The sequence below is a fragment of the Macrobrachium nipponense genome, chromosome 43 (assembly GCF_015104395.2).
Source record: "Macrobrachium nipponense isolate FS-2020 chromosome 43, ASM1510439v2, whole genome shotgun sequence".
In the NCBI taxonomy this organism is placed as follows: domain Eukaryota; kingdom Metazoa; phylum Arthropoda; class Malacostraca; order Decapoda; family Palaemonidae; genus Macrobrachium; species Macrobrachium nipponense.
Window position 1 is genome coordinate 2,356,036 of NC_061104.1, and position 19,285 is coordinate 2,375,320.

Genomic DNA, 19,285 nt, shown 5'->3' on the forward strand with positions numbered 1-19,285 from the left:
CATAACATACAGGACAAAGGCAGTAACCTGTTCTTATGTAATGGAGTTAAAATTTCCCATTCTTTAAGCTACGGATTTAACGCCATGACAGACAGAACTCAAAACTGAGATCTTTACAGTACCGATCCAAATAATTTTCTTCGGTATGGAAGAATACTTAACAATACAAAGTTCAATAAACAATGTATAAATTGGTATGAGACAACAGGATGATGGGAAACATTTACAGTGTGGTGTTTTCTATTTTCTTTTCATATTTGGACTGCAATGCTATGGTTCCCAGTAAGTTCAGGAGTGTTTAGTTATGTTAATTAGCTATCAGTGGTACAAAGTATGTTGTGGACTTAAAACTGGTCATGGCAGAACCCCATGAATTTGCCTCTTAAGTGTTTTATGCTATACGGAGACTATCTTCCCCCTAGACGGAGGCTGTCTACCTCGGCTTCATGTCACCTACTACTACGTACAACTGCACAGCACAGCTGAAGTTAGGAAAAAGCGACTGGAATGAAGAAGCATTTCAATTTTTTTTTCTTTATACAAATAAGCTCTTCACAGCATGTAAACAAAAGACATTATGAGTATGTACTCAGCTTCAACAAGCCTTATCTCTTCGGACATGTAATGTTAAGATTTCTGTGGCTGGCCCATTCACATCGAAGTCTCCCGTCACTGGGCAAAAAAAACCATGGGGTTCCGGCCTCAATTTGAAAATCATAACCTTTTGATTTTCTTCTGGTACGAAACTTAAACCTATGGATTAATATGTGAAAGCCTTGAGATTGCAAAAAGATAGACCAGACTTTGTTTACACTACAGTCCTAAATGAGAGGCTTTGGGAACGACATTCAAAACTTAAAAACTAAGCTCACTATGACGTGTGCGTGAGCAAAGGTTTAACGTTTTATTTGAATTAATACTCTTCCTCCTCGGGTGGTGGCGGCACGTCTTCCACGTCCTCTGGTGCAGCGAAACCATCCTGGAATGAAGAAACAAGAAATGTTGTCTATCTACTTCACAAGAATTCCTTAAGATAAATAAGCACTGACATATTTTCCTAATATTCAAATATATGAAAATGAATAGAGAAATTAAATGATCCACTTAATAACAATAGAAATTACTATTCTTATTGAATAAGCTTTGACTTGTTAAAAACTTAGTAGTGAACTCTTAACAGTTGAAGATAATAAGAGGAATCAACTCAAATCAATTTTGGGGAGAAAAGATAACACCATCATCTACAAAATCAGTGGCCCTTGGATTAAGACTTGTTATAAAGTTTTCTAAATGAACAAAAATGCCTCACTAACTTCACATGCATTAAAAGACCGTCTTCCCTCTTCATGAAACCTATTCCCCACAAGTGATGTAGAACACTCATGATGAGAAACCTGCCTCCCATTTCTCTACTTACAGAAGGTATTTGAAACCCCTGACAATACCAAAATCTACAACCATTTACGGTTAAGACTGCCAATAATTCTAAAATGTTAGACAAAGTATACAAATTACTCAAGATGAGAATTTGACTAACTGTAGCAGAGAGTCTACTGTCTTCGCCACAAAAAATCCATACATCAAATCTTTTCAAAACCCCTTAAGTGTTAAGAAAAAAGAACAAACATGTACCAGGAAACAGCTCGATTTTCTTAATCCTAAAGAACAATTTTATATTCCCTACATGAAAGAACTGATGACTTCTTTTCAAAGTTACAAAAAAAAAAATCAAAACGTACTGGAAAAATATACACACACTTTCCGAGTTTCTCTAGTGAGGATGACCAAATCTTAAATACAAAGAATAGAAATATATTGTGACAGAAAACATTGCCAAGCAAGATGGTTTGGTCTCCCCACATCTGTTATTTATGACTGACAGACTGATGAACCAGAATGTCTGTTTGGGTCAGCTGGCATTGGAAAAGGGTGGTTGGTTCCTGTTCTGAGATTTCTTAAGAGTTCTCAAGTCCAAAATTTTTTTTCCCTCAAAAGTGATATAGCTGCTGTGGTAATAGCCAACTGAAGGCAAAAGCACTTTGGTAGAGTGTTCCCCCAACTTGAAATAGGTTTCAGGCAGCAAAATCAATACTACACTGAAGGATGACTTAATACATTTGAGGTTGAAGATCAGAACTAGAATAGCAACTCAAGGTTAAAACATCTGAGGCATAATGATAAGAACATAAATTGGGATCTCTAGGTTCAAGCATTATGTTCAAAATACATTACACTTGAACACTTGAGCATGCAACCACAGTGGTGAAACTCCTCTTACACGGGGCAACTGTGTAAACATGTGGTGTTGGAGTGGCCAGAAGATTCCTGTGATAAATCACACACCAACCACTTCACTGTTAGTTTGAGGCAATCGATACTTTCATAAAGAAAACTTTGTAGGCCGTTCCCAAATTGGGAAGTCTTAAATATTTGTGGAGATAAAGACTGAAGAAAGTAATTAACAAATTATGTACAAAATATACAGGTGCACGTAACTGTTTAGTGCACAATGACAACATTAGACTACAAGAAAAAATGCTAAACAACCGTCATCAAAATCTATTTTGTGCAAATCTTCGAGATACAAAAAGCACCTCTAACAAACTCCTTGAATAAAGACTTAGCACTATAACCATAAAACTCCTTCTTTCTAAGTTCAGGTACAATTTGTAAAAATCCATAGACTTAATATCCATTTTCTTACATAAGATATTGACTAGAAGCCAAGAATTTAAAGTAAGCCTTTTACCAACGAAAATATCATTTTCAGATAACACCAGTAGAGAGGATGGACGAGCAAATTACATACAAATCCAAACCTTGCACTCCATAGTAATTCAGCATCTTCAAAACTGACAAGAGTAAAAGTATATTTCATATCCAATATCAGGCTGAGATAATATTCAACATTTCAATAGAAATACCAAAAAATTATCAGCAAACAAAAGTGTAATTTCACAAGAGAGATGTGTCCTTTCTCCTCTTTTCAGACTATACGTATTAGTTGTGGGTTGAAAATTGGTCAGCCCTACAAAATATGTTTAATGCTAAGTGCTGTTCTACATTCTAGGCAATCTGAGAATGGGGCATGTAGGTTATCCATCAAATACACCATGGGTGAAACAAGTGCAACCAATTTGCCAACAGGAATTTTAACAAAATTGCAGTTCAAAGTCGATGACAGCAATAGGTGTCGTTGATCAGGTAGTGGAGGCCGAAAGTTTGGCTGCATTGTCAGCATCTTCGTCTCCCTTACGTACCAATGTGATTTCTATTTTTCCAAGCATACCATAGCTCAAGCCATTATACATTACCTCCTTTCAGTAACTCTGCCCTACATCGCAAGTCTTCCACTGAGACAGAAGGCAAAAGTGTCTTGCATGTGCTTTTCTTAGCATGTAACTGCTATTTCCCAAACCCAAATCAGTATCCATGGCAAATTTGTGATCATGAAATACTCATAAAACTGCTCTCGGGATAAAGTGAGTGACTGGGATCTGAAAAAGCTAAATGTCAAAGAAAAATCTAACAAAGAGCATAAGACATGATTTCTCAGTTCTGAGGTCAAACATGTTCACTGCCAATACTCATTATGTTTTAGCATGGACTCTTTATACAGTAATTACTTTGTAATTACATAAAAATATAAACTTTTTATACTGTAATTACTTGGTAGTTTCATACATATGGAACTGAATTCCCTGAATTTTGTAATACACCAAATTGATACCAGTACCACATACAGAAATTGGCTATTTTGGCCTGTGCTGTTTTGGTTTAACCAGAAATCCCATACCTGCAAGATGAACAGTTCAGCACATATAACAAAAAAATTACAGAGTACACCAAACAAACAACTTTGTAAGACAATAACTCCAAGTAAAGGAAAGGACAGGACAACCTTATCCAATGTATTACAGTACATGACTAGCTAGCTCCAAACCTTTTCTTCCTCATTACTTGGAAATTTTCCACAATGTACATACTACGAGTTACTAATTAACCCTCTTTACTGTGCTAAATATCACCACACTAATTTTCTAATATGAGGTCAATTTAAACTCCATTTCTTACAATACTAAAACAATAGTAGATTTCTACACTACTAAATTCTCCTTCAGATCACTACAGACACCATCATGTGGTGGTACGCAGGGTAATTACTTATGCCTTCCAATAGGAACTGTAATGAACGTTTATAAGAGATATAATCCTACTGGGATTAACTATTTTTACAAATTTTATATTCCATTTCTTCTCTTACTAGTTTTCATAGAAGTAGGGCTGCAAGGAAAGCACGAAGAATAGATCAGTTAAAAGCATTGAAGAATAGATCAGTTAAAAGCATAGTAAAATACCTATACATACACACATACATACATAACAATTTTATCAAATCTTAAATACAAGATATTTTTACAGACAAAGAATATCACTTTCATGAGAGGCTCAAATTATCAAATCTGTTTTCTTTCCAGCAAAATCCCTGATGAGAAAAATGTCCCAATGCCTTTTTCCCACTCAATCCAAAACTAAATCTGAAGAACTAAGGGAAATGTGATAAGGAGGCTTAATCCCACAGAAAGTGACAAGTGATTTGTTAAGAAACCGACCTTGCTTTCAAAGCCCTTTTGCCTTTGGTTTGGACTTCAGCCACCTTTCTGCTGAAGCATGAGGAAAATATGAACAGACCTTTTCTCTCAAAAAGTCCATAATAATTTACAACAGCAGACTAAGACAAATCTGCCCTGCCAAGGCAAAACTTAATACAAAACCCAGATAGGGGACACAAGGAGTAACCTTTCTAGTATCCCTATTCTTCTTCACAAACCTAAGAAATAATTATAAAACAAAAGTGTCTTATCATTTTTGTTACAGTCTCAGATGAAGATGCCATTCCACCTAACAGGTCTTGTAGCTGCCTAGTAAGTTACTCCTATTTGAGTCTGCTAGGCCTAATTGAGAGTTATCTTCTATCAACTGATATGGAACAACGACAGTAAACAGTACTGCATGTTACTGGGGGGTTTCCATTGCAATGGCCACTAATCTGTCAAATGCTGGACTACCTAGAAGGCATTCCTACTGACACCACATAACCCTTCTCCAAAGTGATTGCATGTTGCTGAGGAGGAACCTTACAAGAAGTGGATTCAGACTTCTCTGTTTCAAAGCCAGTCAATATTCCACAGAAATGAAAGTCAGTCGATACTCCACAGAAATGCTAAGACTAATTAAACAACTTTTTTATGAATTTAAAATCTGGAGCCTCTAATCAGCATAATCATTTTTGACTGTTACCAAATCTCACATAAAAGGCTGTACAATCATTCTACAAATCCCACTTCTTATGAAACTAATGTATTCTACAAAGGCTAAGTATGTAGACAAGTTAAATGGCAATCCTTCAAGAGTTAGTACTGTTGCTCAATTTTCCTTGATCACTGTAGTAAGTTCTCTTCAAACCTGAAAATATTTGGCATCTTTTAGCCACTTCCAGATTACGTAGTTCAATGTCCACAGTTCAGCTCTGTTCATGGTTGTATACCTTACAGAAGTAAGGTATACAACCTTACTTCTCTCCAAGTGCCCCTCAATATCAAGATGATCTCAAGTTCCTCATACAAAAATGACCAGTTAAATTGTCTCATGAGGTCAAAACTGTCATCTCCTCCTAAAAATGTACCTCTTTAGCACATTCCAAATAAATTCATGAGAATGAATGAAAACAGAAATAAAGAATGAAGGCATGAAGATTATCCATGAACAGGAAAATGTCAAGGTTCCTACCTCCTACTGATACATATAAGTATTAGTATCAACAGAAATATGGTATGTTATTATCAGCAAACAGCAAGAGATGAAACAAAAAACACTATTATATCAACTGAACCTGTCACAGTTCTACTACAATGTACTCCAAGTTTATTTTTTTAAAGTCACTAACAGATATTCAACAAACACACTCCTTTATGAAATAAAACAAATCATAGAAGAGTCTGACAACTTTCTACAAGTTACAATACTTGTTAGAAACACTTTATACACCTTCCAACCAGTGTTAACGCTCCTACTTCAAAGCTAATCAGTCACACTTCTGCAAAATAAAACCAAGGCTTTGGTGAATAAAGTAGTCTGTCTTACTTCGGGCACATTACTTCAAAAGTGTTTCTCAAGTTACCACACCATGAACAAGTGGCTGTATATATAAAGTATACATATACACACCATTCATTCTTGAAAAATTTCGTAGGTACACAAGGTACCCGAGATCTACAACTTTTTGTTTTACTACAAATTTGTAAGAATGCAACAAAACATCTGACAGTTCTGTATCATCAAACTTCATGCATATTGGCAGTAACGTTCACCAATCAACAAATGCTACTGTTTAGTTTAACTCCCTCAACAGTCAAGAGTATACTATACCGTATGTTTCTTGCAAGGCACAAATCATCATTTAACATACAAATTGTGTTTATGTGATGGTAGTATTTTTGGTGTATGGTCTCAACAGCAAAAATGATTAAACAAAATGAAATAAGTCTTCAATAGTAACACACAGATGCAATGAAATACTTCTTGGCTGCCAAGACTAACAACGAATGGATTTTAATTTAAAATAAACGCTAGAAATGGAATTGGAAATCTACCAGTTTTCTGGCTATCTCCCAAGTGACAGGGTCTGTATCTAGGGCCAATGTTTTATAAAGTATTCACAATACCTACATATTTTGGGGTACATTAACTCACGGAATACCTTGCAAGTTCCTGTTTGTTTTTGTACATAGAATAGCTACTCCACTGAATTAAAATGGCTCAAAAGTATCAACACTAACGAAAAATCTGATATTGCTTTTCAAACAGATATGGCATCCCACATGAAACTGATGAATCATCTACACTTCACTGATTGCAACTTCAATGCATTTGGAGCGCAAGAAAGTAACTGAGATGGATTTCAAGACATCATACCTGCATTTGTACATCATTTCAAAGTTGCTGCACTGCAGAATCCCTGCACTGAAAACTATCAAAGTTGTAACATATAAATCTATACTTATCCCAGCCAATACAACAAAAACCCATGAAACAGTCAACCTCTAATACTGTATTTATTATTCACCAAGCTGCAATGGGAACACTTTATTGAAGATCATTCCATGTCTTTATACTTTTATCCTCTGAACCCCAAATGTTATACTGAGAAAAAAATATACTGCACTAGAATCCTATAATGATAAAAGCATAAATTACCAACTGATGTAATCCTATAAATTCTGAGAATTATATGTTGTATTTGCGAGTAACAAATACTGGAAAAGCAAAGCATAGGCAGAAGCAAACAGTATGACCTTATGAATTTGTCAAGTATATATATATATGAATTATCACAGCCGTCTTCATAACTAATAATAATAATAATAAATAAAATAACAATAATATCAATAATAATAATAATAATGATAATAATAATGTAAAATGGGCACATCATATGTTCGTCACCACCTAAACAGTATACTAACATGCCCCTACATCCAACTAGCAGAAAAAATTAAAAATTTTTCACACTGGACAAGAATACTAAAAACTTTGGTTTTGTAAAGTCTGTACAGATATCCAAAATATATTTCCCACCATCAATGGTCAAATCTAGCAATTCTCATTTCCATCTTTTGCATGGACTAACCGATGAACAGTTTCAAACCTCCAAATTATGTAACTAGCACTGTATCTGTGATCTCTTTAGTTCTGCAAGTGTTAACAATCTCTTCATTTCCATAACAGTTAATGCAAATGAAAATGATTTACCTGCCAATCTTAACAGCATAGATTTGTTTACGAACCCTACGACATAGTACTGATTTCTAATCGACTTCCTTCATTTGATTACAAGTGCACCCAAGGAAATGCTTCAGATTTAAAGTGACAGAATTGTGCACATTCTTAAGACAGTATCAAATGGAAACCAAAAACCCATCAAACTGCTAGTCTAAGTTGGAACTTCACATATGGATAAAATAAAAATAAAAAGTTATTTGGATTTCAAAATACAGTAAATCCTTTGACCATGAACTGTACATAGCAACCAGAAAGCAGTATGGAAGCAAAATATATATATATATATTTCTTAAACTGTACTGAAGATATAAACAAGCTAAAAGCCTTGTGTGTTACTGTACTGTGAATCCACTGTTTTTTGTAATCACCCAATGTGTATGCAAATGCTTATTCAACATGCCTGCACATGGTCAGGGAAGTTCTCTGTAAAGTTGCCTGCATTCTCCGCAGAATTGTCCTGAGGAAAAAATTTTGTTGTTTTATACGATCAGGCTAATTTTTGAAGATTTTTTACTGTTTACAATGATACTTGTTCTTATATAATGCCTTCCAGTTACAGGGATATTCACAAGGGCACAGCATATAAGACAGAGGGCATGCATTAACATCGTGGCAACCATACAAGAATAACACAAGCATGCTCTAACAAAAACTTCAATGACTATAAACAAAAAAAATAAAAAGAAAGAAAGCATATGGTCTATGCTCCCACTACTGTATTAGCCTGCGACAGACTCCAAATAAGATCATCTTTACTGTTTCTGTTAACATATCTCTGATTGAAAAGTCAAAATCTCTCTCATCATCAAAAATAAAATCTATAAATATAACCACAGTAGAGTCTGAAGGTTTCATTATCGTACCCTGGCTACTTACTGGTGAAACAGCAGGCGTACCGTTGACCTGTTGGTCGCCAGGGCATGATACAGACGCACTCAGACTTACCGGCCACGGCTATAATGCAAATATTCCTTTAAAAATTAAAATACCAGGCAAGCAACAAAATGTGTACTACTTTTTATTACCCATTTTCCTTCCAAGGTAAGGGCAACCATACAAACTCTAGTAAGCTATGGGACAATAAATTTCAGAAGGCTAAATATTCTACGGGTTAATTATCACCCAATTCATGACAAAACAAGACCGATTATGACGTCCAAAAATGTCAGTCCTATTATTGTTGATGACCATGGCCCACTTCAAGCAAACGTCTATGCCCTAAGTTGATATTTAGTAGTTAACCAGAACACTTCAACACCATTAAGTCTGATCTACTATCATTTTACTATTTACAAGAGCAAGGAACTTGCATTTTTTATTAAGAACTTTCCAAATTCGGAGATAATTAACCATCACCAATAACTTAACACAAAACTTCCCCTTTACCTGTGTTGTTTTTATTGTTAGAGTAAGATTTTTTTGTAAATAGATTAGACCGGATTTTTCACGATTCTCTAATGTGTTATGTACTAGATGGTAAGAATCCTTCATGATTATTTAACATCTGGTGTACTTAATAGTGTGCAATACTAATTCTGGCTGCCATTAAGAGCTGGAACAAGTAAAACGCCTCACAAACATCAAGGATGTAAAAAAAAAAAAAAAAAATCATAAAAAGACTTTCAAAATTCACCAGAGCCACCTTCCAGGCAAATCTGAATGTCTAACTCCAAGAAAAACCAACGAGTGAATGATCACAACAACAAAACATCTAGTCAAAAGCCTACAACTAAAAAAACTCATGTATTTTCAGGATACATGATACAGTGCATACAAATTTTGGAGCCTCGAAGTCTTCTACCAGTTTGCAGTGTGATAAGTAAAGCTAAAACACTGATAACAAAATTTATAAAAAACAACTTTTAAGTCTTAAGTTTTGGGGTCAAAGAGACTGCATTGGAACTTCAGTGCTGTCTACCGCAAGCAGAAACTCTACAGGGTTCTAAGGACTGAATACAAAATACAGTATTATTGGTATTGTACCCGATTTGAATAATGCATTTAAAGCAACGGTATTTCATATCTACAAGCAAACAAGCTGCAGTAAATGTGCTTTCAAAAACTAAGTTGATTTTGTTGATACTGTATTACTGCCTGCTTTTTCTCTAAGACCTTTTGCAAAGGAGTGCAAATTGTACTTTCCACCAACATAGAACTGTGTTCATTTCACACAAAAAAGTACATGTAGCATTTTCTACCAAGTTTTGTTTGTTGTTTGAGAATTCACTTTTTATTTCTTTCACTTGTATAGCAATCATACATTGAGAAACAAACTCCAAATCTTTGAAGTGGCATAAAAAGAATATCACCTTGAGTAAGCTGTATTTGATTTTAAATTCAACTGATGTTAACCAACCAAGGGGTAACCTGGCTGTCATGTAATTCCCATATCATATCACTTACTGTTGTCTAAAATGAATTCAATGGAAAACTAGAAGCTCCCCTGAATTATGAGTGAGGTTTATATTGCAGTTTTATGTCTAAGAAAATTAATGATCATGTACAAACTGCTGTAGTTATTGTGCCCATTAAATAATATTCCTGTTAGTTCTGTACTTGTAAACAATTTTGATAAAAAGAATTTGTCTATCAGTTATTCATTTTTCTTCGGTAATTTAGCACATTAAATTTGACAGTAATCTGGATCTGTTGCAACACTAACTTTATTAAGATAGAATTATTACTCTAATAAAAGACAAATAAGAGAAGAAGGGTTGAATCTGTGTGTGTTTCTCCACTCATCTCAAACTAATCTGGTTTAGTTGTTAATTCAAATCATCGAGTACGTACCGAGATATTCTCCTGAAGCTCACCATTCACTTTGTAAGTTTCTAGCTAGGAATAGCTAAAAAAAGAAAACTCTGATATTGTTCCAATAAAGCAATCTTTAGCACGACACACAGAAGTAGGATACAAAATACAGCTCAGAGGTTTACTGTTTTCTCATGTTTTTTCACACGTACTCCCAGCCAAGGCTGGGATAGGCCATGTACTGCATTCACCTTATAAGCTAATGAGTACAGAAAGTATTATCTAAAAACATTAAAATTTCCCTCTTAGAAGATTTCTGAAATTTTAAAATGTCAATATTTTACATATAGTATGTAGACCCCAAACAAGAACTGCAGAGGGTCACTGACCCAATGAATCATAAATCACATCATTTGCTTATACAAATCATGTGGAATTTTGTGGGAAGATTAAGTGGATCAATGCACCCAGCCCATTCGCCAATTATAATCTCACTATTCTTCGAGTAAATGTTTATTTACTTAATCCTACTCAATTACGGACTGTCAACACTTTAGAGACAAACATGAAAGCAAAAGGTTGATGCAGAAGGATAAACTATAAGGACCAAGATGAACATCATATCTAAAGCTAATATCATATACTCCAAATTTCCTTTCTTAAAGTAGGTTGAGATTCTCCCAAACTTTAACAGGCCTTAGGATTCTATATTATGATGATTAGACACAGCTGCGTTATTGTCCCATAAACCACAACATTTACAATGAACACAGCCCAATCCATTTGGGCTATGTGACCCATGTCAAACTTCATGGAATATCAGAGAAGTTGCATGAGGTAATCAAATAAAGAGTTCAAATACAAGAAACCTAACACACCACCATTTCAAAATCTTTAATATCAAAACAATCCCTAGCCTCACGGCTGGGAGTCCCATCAAATTATGGCAAAGTCAAGAGTTTGTCACTAATATTGAGTGTTAGAACATTCCCTTATTTCAGAAGCTAAAGCACTCTATTTTTTCCATATAGTAATGACATTTGGTAAATAATCTACTGTAATTTTTCACTGTCTTTGTAATAACTTATCATTTATTTTATCATTAAAAAGATTTAACCTAACTTTCCATCCTTTTTATCAGTATATATTTCTTTTGTGCAAAAGTGTATGAATAATTTCCTAATCCCATGTAGTGACTTATCAGAGCACTTACTTTCAGAAGACAGAAACATCAGGAGAACATAAGCATTCCTAGTTTTCTGTCATCCGTTAATTAAATAACAATCATGCAAATCAGAAATGAGGTTATTAAATTTAACTTTTTATTTTGTTTGAAAAAAATTAAAGCACCACACTAATAAACATAATGGTACAAGCAAGAAAAAAAAATGAGCTGAGAATTAAAATGGCAAGACTAGCATAATTTTCTCAACCAAAATCCTTTGTTAAAAAAGACAAAACATAAGTTTACAGTACTAGAAAACAAATAATAATTCACTTACCATTTGGGTATCAATGCTGCAAGCAAAATAAACAAAAACAAAAAAATAAACAAGAAACACACGGCCAGGACTTACCTCTGTAGCGTACAAAATATCCAATATTTTCTGAATAAGTGGAGCACTCTCCCCTTCATCTTGACATAGGACTTCAATTTCTCTCAACTTGCCGAAGTAGAAATCGCGTTCCTTTTCCAAGCCACTAACTGTCAATCTCATTTCCATCAACTACCAAGACAACAGAGAAAAAAAATGATATTGTTATGATACAATAAGTTTCATACATACTTGGCCTGCAGATATATACATAGCTATCGACTCCGTCGTCCCCGACAGAAATTCGAATTTCGCGGCACACGCTACAGGTAGGTCAGGTGATCTACCTGCCTGCCGCTGGGAGGCAGGACTAGGAACTATTCCCGTTTTCTAATCAGATTCTCTCTTCCACCTGTCTCCTGCGGGGAGGCTGGGTGGGTCTTTAATTGTATATATCTGCCAGGTAAGTAGTATGAAACTTTATTGTATCATAACAATATCATTTTCATACATTCAACTTACCTGTCAGATATATACATAGCTGATTGACACCCTTTGGTGGAGGGCAAGAGACAGCTAGTTACTGACTAGACAGGTAAACAACATATGTTGTAGGTATTTATAGACCTTAGTTCCTCTGTGTTTCTAGACGAAGGATTGACTTCCTAGCTATTGCATAGGAGTCTGCTTCATCTCAAGAGCCGTTAGCGAGATAGTGATCTGTGGCCAAGAGTTCTTGTGGATCTGTCGATGGGGTCTCTTCCACTTACTCGACAGAATCCTAACTGGCGTTTGTCAATGGGAGCACATCCGCTTATATGACAACACGCACTTATTTAAGGAGCGCAACACCGATCCCGATCACCTGTTCCTAACATGAGGGTTCGCGCTAAATTGAAAGAGAGTTATCCCCCAAACTCCTTTCAAACCTCCAATAAAAATCATTGAGTTAAAATAAATTCAACTCAGTTATTAAAGGATCAGTGTCGGCTCCTTATCCCAGCAACGTATCCGCTGATACGTATAAACCAAGAGAGAAGAATCTCTCGTAGGTTAACTTGAAGTCCTTCGTGTAATGAGTAGTCAACCCATAATTGCATCTCCTATATGTTAAAGCTAATATGTCTTCCTGACATATTGTTACGAAAAGAACAAGAATTTGCAAAAGCTCGCACTTTAGAGCTTTTTAAATTCTCAGCTGTTTGAAGGTATCCTCAAGTCACTTATGAAATGCTTTAGAGATCACCATTGTTTCAAAGAAGACTAGGACTTTCTTTGAACTGGATCTCATCTGGATGAAGCCTAAACGCCTGGCTTGCGCGAGGAGTATCCTGTTTAGAATACTCCTGGCGCCTGACAGTCGTAAAACTCTTCGAATACTCCTGCCGTCTAGAAGGCGCATCTTGCTCCAAATACTCCTGGCGCCTGTTAGGAGTATTAGGCTCAGCATACTCCTGGCGCCTGGCAGGAGTATCGCGCTTCGAATACTCCTGGCGCCTGGCAGGAGTATCGCGCTTCGAATACTCCTGGCGTCTTGGCAGGAGTATCGCGCTTCGAATACTCTGGCACCTGGCTAGGAGTATCGCTTCGAATTACAAAATCCTGGCGCCTCCTGTTAGGAGTATTAAGCTCAGAATACTCCTGGCGCCTGGCCGGAGTATCGCGCTCCGAATACTCCTGGCGCCTGGATGGAGTGTATCGCGATCGAATACTCCTCGTCCTCTGAATACTCCTGGCGCCTGGCAGGAGTATCGCTCTCCGAATACTCCTGGCGCCTGGCAGGAGTATCGCGCATTCCTCGAATACTCCTGGCGCCTGTTAGGAGTATTAAGCTCAGAATACTCCTGGCGCCTGGCAGGAGTATCGCGCTCCCGAATACTCCTGGCGCCTGGGAGGAGTATCGCGATCGGAAATACTCCTCGTCCTCTGAATACTCCTGGCGCCTGGCAGGAGTATCGCTCTCCGAATACTCCTGGCGCCTGGGAGGAGTATCGTGCTCGGAATACTCCTGGCGCCTGGCAGAAGTATCGCTTTCCTAGGAGGAGCATCGTGATCGGAATACTCCTGGCGCCTGGTAGGAGTATCACGTTCCGAATACTCCCTTGGCGCCTGGGAGGAGTAATTCGGGTGCTTCATCGGAAATAACTCCTGGGTCTTTTTGGACCAGGAATTATCCGGCGTTCCGAATACTCCTGGCTCCTGGGATGGAGTATCGTGCTCATCGGACCTACTCTGGTGCTTGACAGGAGTATCGCGTTCCGAATACTCCTGGCGTCTGTTAGGAGTATTAAGCTCAGAATACTCCTGGCGCTTGGGTAGGCACATCGCGCTTCGAATACTCCTGGGCGCCTGGTAGGAGTAAAAGTGCTAGGCAATAACTCCTGTCTCCTGGGAGGAGTATCGAGGGTCAGAGTACTCAAGGCGCCTGGCAGGAGTATCTCTTCCCGAATACTCCTGACCTATGGAAGGCGCATCTAGTTCCGAATACTCCTGTGACTTGGTCGGAGTATCGCTCATGGAATGGCCTTTCGAATGGCAAGTATCTTGCGCTTAGCGGGTGCCGCTATACTCCTATCAGGAGTTCTCTCTTCTCCAGTTGGCTCTTGTTGCTTGGATGAAGATCTTGGCCTAGAACGATCTATAGTAAAGTCAGGCTCTTTGCGCCTACTTGGCGCCTGGCTCCTAGTTGGCGCCAGACGCTTGGCAGGAGTTACTTCCTTTCCCACGTCTCGCCTGCCTAACGCATCGCTCCCCCCAGAGATGGCCGCTTGTGCGACAACTCCCCTGTAGGGTTCGTCGCGCCCGACAGGAGATCGGTATTTGGATCTCTTAATCAGAAGTCTATCATCCTTTTTACGAGTATGATCTTTAGAAAGTACTCCTACCAAAGACGCTAATTGCTCCTGCACATTCATCACAATTTAGTCCGCTCCATCCCGTAGACAATAGGAAATCTCAAAATTCCAAGAGACAGTCTCCTCGAGGAGGATCATTATTGCATACTTCCGTTGTTAACGAGTTCTCCTCCTACATGTTTGATGAGTTTTCTCGTTGCAGAAGCTTCCTATCCTTGCCCGAAGGAAGGGAAGGAGCTTGGACTTTAAAGAGATTCTGAGCTGAAATTGGTTGATTTCTAGCTCTTGAATGTATCTCTCTGAACCTTTTGGGAAGTAGTTTGAGCCCTTCTCGCGTTCCAAAGACTCTGTCTGTAAACGTTTAAACCTTTTCTTCTTCTGTAGATGACAATGTCACTACATTACCCGGACAACGAAACCTCTATCTAACAGCGTTGATCCAGGAATAAAAGGCTTTAGTTCTCTTGCCAAACCTACTATGCTGGCCAGAACCCATTGCCGAGTCGTCATAGAATTTGATTCCAGATTCTAAAGCCCAAAATTTCACTTGTCCTCTTGATCGTTTTAGGACCAAGAGAAACATTTGATTAGGAGCAGTTCCATCTTGTCGGACCACGGAATCTGAGGCCTAAATTAGGATCCCATTCTAAGTATAAGATCTCTTAATCTTATCGTATAGAGGTATTGTATAAGATCCCGAAGATCTTAATTCTCTACTATCTCTAATATTCTTTGTCTAGACAGAATATATCTTTTCACTGTGTTCATTGATAGCATAAGTTACCAGGTGATTCTTCCCTCTGAAACGGGAAGAAAATCCTTATGTAGTTCACAGAGGTATCGGAAGAGGACAGTTTCCCTTTCTATCTAGCACGATCTGCAGCAACTCTATGTCTTTCACATATTTAAAGGAATTATCAAGCTTCCCTTGAAAAATCCTCTCATTCATATTTACTTCTGGTCAGTCTGCACGCAGACAGACTCAGAGTGAATAGGTTTTTCAGGTCCAATATTTATAATAGATTCCGATCAAATCTCTTAGAAAAACCTTCCGACACATGCTGAAAGAAGAACGTGACTTCTGTGAATCCAACCTTTTATTGCCAAAATGATGCATTCATCTTCTTCCTTAGATGCCCATTTATTTTAATATGTGTTAAGAATATATACAACTAGGGGAAAAAAAACTAAAGTTTATTCCCCTCTTAAAATTTAAAGATGGCGTATCTTGCTACCTCTCTTGTTTCGAGGAAAAGGAAGCAATCTATAAGAAGGTCGTTCATCTTCTGCCTTGCGAAGATATCTGTGAATATTTTCCGCAGGGTCTGACAACTCTTTCCAATGAATGTTAAATCGTGCTCTGCCGAATTAAAATTCTTTATAATCCTATCACATTGTGGTAACAGCATTCATCTAGGAAAACTCTTGTAAGGATAGTAGGGAGCGCTGTAATTAACCACGGTGTGTGCATAAGGCTTAAGCGTATCGTTATCTTAAGGTGAATTTTCTACTACATTCTTTCCTCGCCGAGGCAGAGAGATATCCTTAGCAAAACGAATACGATGTTATTCATGTTTGCCTAAAAAAAATTCCCTCAATTCGTGGTTAAGTCCCTGATTTTATGGGGAATATACGGTGAAGCATTCGATCCTTTAGGAGAGAACAAAGATGTAACCAACCGTTCACGACCGAGAACCGGATGGTACTAGATTGGCTCACAATTACCGCCGTGTCGTTCACTGCCTGGCTGCCTTCATTCTGAGTTGCCAGTTACTCCTTTCAATGAATGGATATAATAAAATTATTCTCGAGTCTAAGAAAACTCTCAATAATGCAAATTTTAGGCAAACAACCTTTGTTAAATACCGAGGCTGAATAGGTATTGTCGTAATAAACCTTTTAAGCGAAGTCTTTACTAGTAAAATCCTTTAAGGATATAGACAATTCCGTAGCGAACCAGAAAGGCAACTATGGTATGCGTATTATGACTTGTCATTCAGTAGTCATATACAGCAAGCCTTCTACGACACTCTTTCCTTTCTGACATGCAGAGAAAGAATAGAAATCTTACTCTCTTCGTTCATTTCGTCAATAATCCCGAATGAGTATTAGTCGAAAGATATTGCAAATGACAACCGAGGATCGAAGAGAATCTCTCCAGCTTTTATTATTTTCGGAGATAAGTCCGTATTTTACGCCTTTCTTATCTGGAAGAGCCTCTAATCAATGAATGAGAGCTCGTACGAATCTTGTTCAACTTCCAAACGATTGCCCCTCTTCTGTAAATGGTTGGTTGCAATCTATTTTGGAAGGAGGATGATTTTAATATCCTCTTACTAATACTGAACTAATTCTCACAATTCTGCTCTATCTTCCATTCCTCAATTTGGGGCAAGATTGAGCAACCGAAGGAGAGCGCTTCCTTTCGAAAGGTGAAGGGCTATTCGCAGTATCGACTCTAACCTGACAAGGGCTACGGCAGCCTGTGCTACATCTTGAGTCCCTGCCTGGAAAAAACCGAACTTGCTCTAGCCTTTATTGCAATAAGACGATCCTGACAAGGGCAACGGCCGCTGCGCGACAACTCCCGTCCCTATCAGGAAAAAGCCTTGAATGTCTTTCACCCTTCGTCTGGAGGACTCTCGACGGTGTCAGGCTCTTTTCTTGTAGGAGAAAGTGTCTGGCGCTAAGCAGGAGTATCTTGCCTAGAATTACCCTCCTGGCGCCTGGTAGGAGTATCACGTTCCGAATACTCCTGGCGCCTGGGAGAGTATCGTGCTCGTCGGAATACTCCTGGTGCTTGGCAGGAGTATCGCGTTCCGAATACTCCTGGCGCCTGGGAGGAGTATCGTGATCAGAATACTCCTGGATCCTAGAAGACGTATCGCCCTTGGAACGTTTTCTTGTTGGAAAGTTCCGAGCATCTGAAAGGCGATCCTCGCCTGGAAAGTTCTGTACGTCTGGAAGGTTATTTGAATCTGGAATCTTCCGCCTTCTGGAAGGTTCCGCTTGTGCGGAAGGTTTTGTGTGCGGAAGGTTCCGATCTCTTGTATATTTGTTCTTGCTTAGAATTCGACAATACTTCCATTTTCGACATAGCCCTCCCTTTCTTCTGAATGAGAAGGACTTCCATTTCCGATGAAGATCCTGGTTCATCGTGCTTCAGGCGCTTTGCGCCTCGTTTCAGACGCTTTGCGCCTCGTTTCAGACGCTTTGCGCCTTGTTTCAGACGCTTTAGGCGCATTGAGCCTCGTTACCGGAGCTTCATGCCCAAGGAGCTAGAAGCTTAAAAATTATATATATGTGTGTAATCACTAAACGAGATCCATATAATTCATTCGATCAACAAATATCCTTTAATATCTAATTCGATCTTCTCAGAATAGATATATTTTCATATACATGTACCGATGAGGAATTTATTGAAATAACTATTTCAAACCCCCATGGGATAGAGCCCCCCCCCGTCCAACTGTACGGGGGGACGAACCCGGATAGGGCAATGCCTCTACCGCAACCTTTCTCCGTCTCTTCTGAGGTTCCGATAGCCAGACGAGATTATCTTGCATTTTCATTTAACCTACGCCGTTGAATGTTTCTTCTCCTTATTCGTTAAGACGATAATAATAAGGGGAACACATTGAATTAGGATGCCTTTCCAATGGCTATCCCTGGCAGTCTGGGACGTTCTACAGAACCTGCCGAGGGGACGCCTGATCGGTGGGGATTCTCCATAACCTCCGTACGGCTTTCGACATTCCTTCTCCTCTGGGCCTGTGAGCTTGGAAGAGGTCTAGGCCTGGGAGCGAGACAGAGCCGATCAGACGCACCCTCTAATGCAATGGGGAACACTATAATCACTTCTTACCTTATAATAGCTCGTATCTTGAGCTACATTCCTTTATCTTCAAATTGCAAATGAATTTGTAGTTTCTGTGAAGTAAGAAGGTGATGAGGAAACAACACTACTAGTACTGTTAATATTCTAACTGCTTGTCAGAACGAGGGCTATTAAAGCTTCTAAAGAAAGCATATCTAGTTCTATGTTTTCTGACTTCCTCAAATAGTAAGTTACCTTATTTTCCTCAATCAAATTCTAACATTTATTACACTTCATCAATGAATAAATATTTATATTTCCCTTTCTTGCAAACTATGTAATTGTCTACCGAACACTTCGGTAGTTACACATACTCTTTCTTCGAAAACTTCGAAGTTAATTCATTAAAAGTTATTAAAAAGTTATTAAAAAGTTATTAAAAACGTATGCCAAACCACCGATCCAGTACTTCCCTGTAAAAG

At 38.1% G+C, this 19,285-nt stretch overlaps 1 protein-coding gene across 1 annotated transcript in view; it reads right to left on the bottom strand.

The window, feature by feature from the left end:
- Positions 1-495: 495 nt before the first annotated feature.
- Positions 496-19,285, bottom strand: part of LOC135213979 (microtubule-associated protein RP/EB family member 1-like) — a gene marked incomplete in the record, with an annotated part of 37,975 nt that continues 19,185 nt past the window's right edge. The window contains 3 exon segments of the mRNA XM_064248057.1: positions 496-979; positions 8,243-8,299; positions 12,171-12,320. Of these exon segments, the coding sequence (XP_064104127.1) occupies positions 914-979; positions 8,243-8,299; positions 12,171-12,320 (273 nt within the window).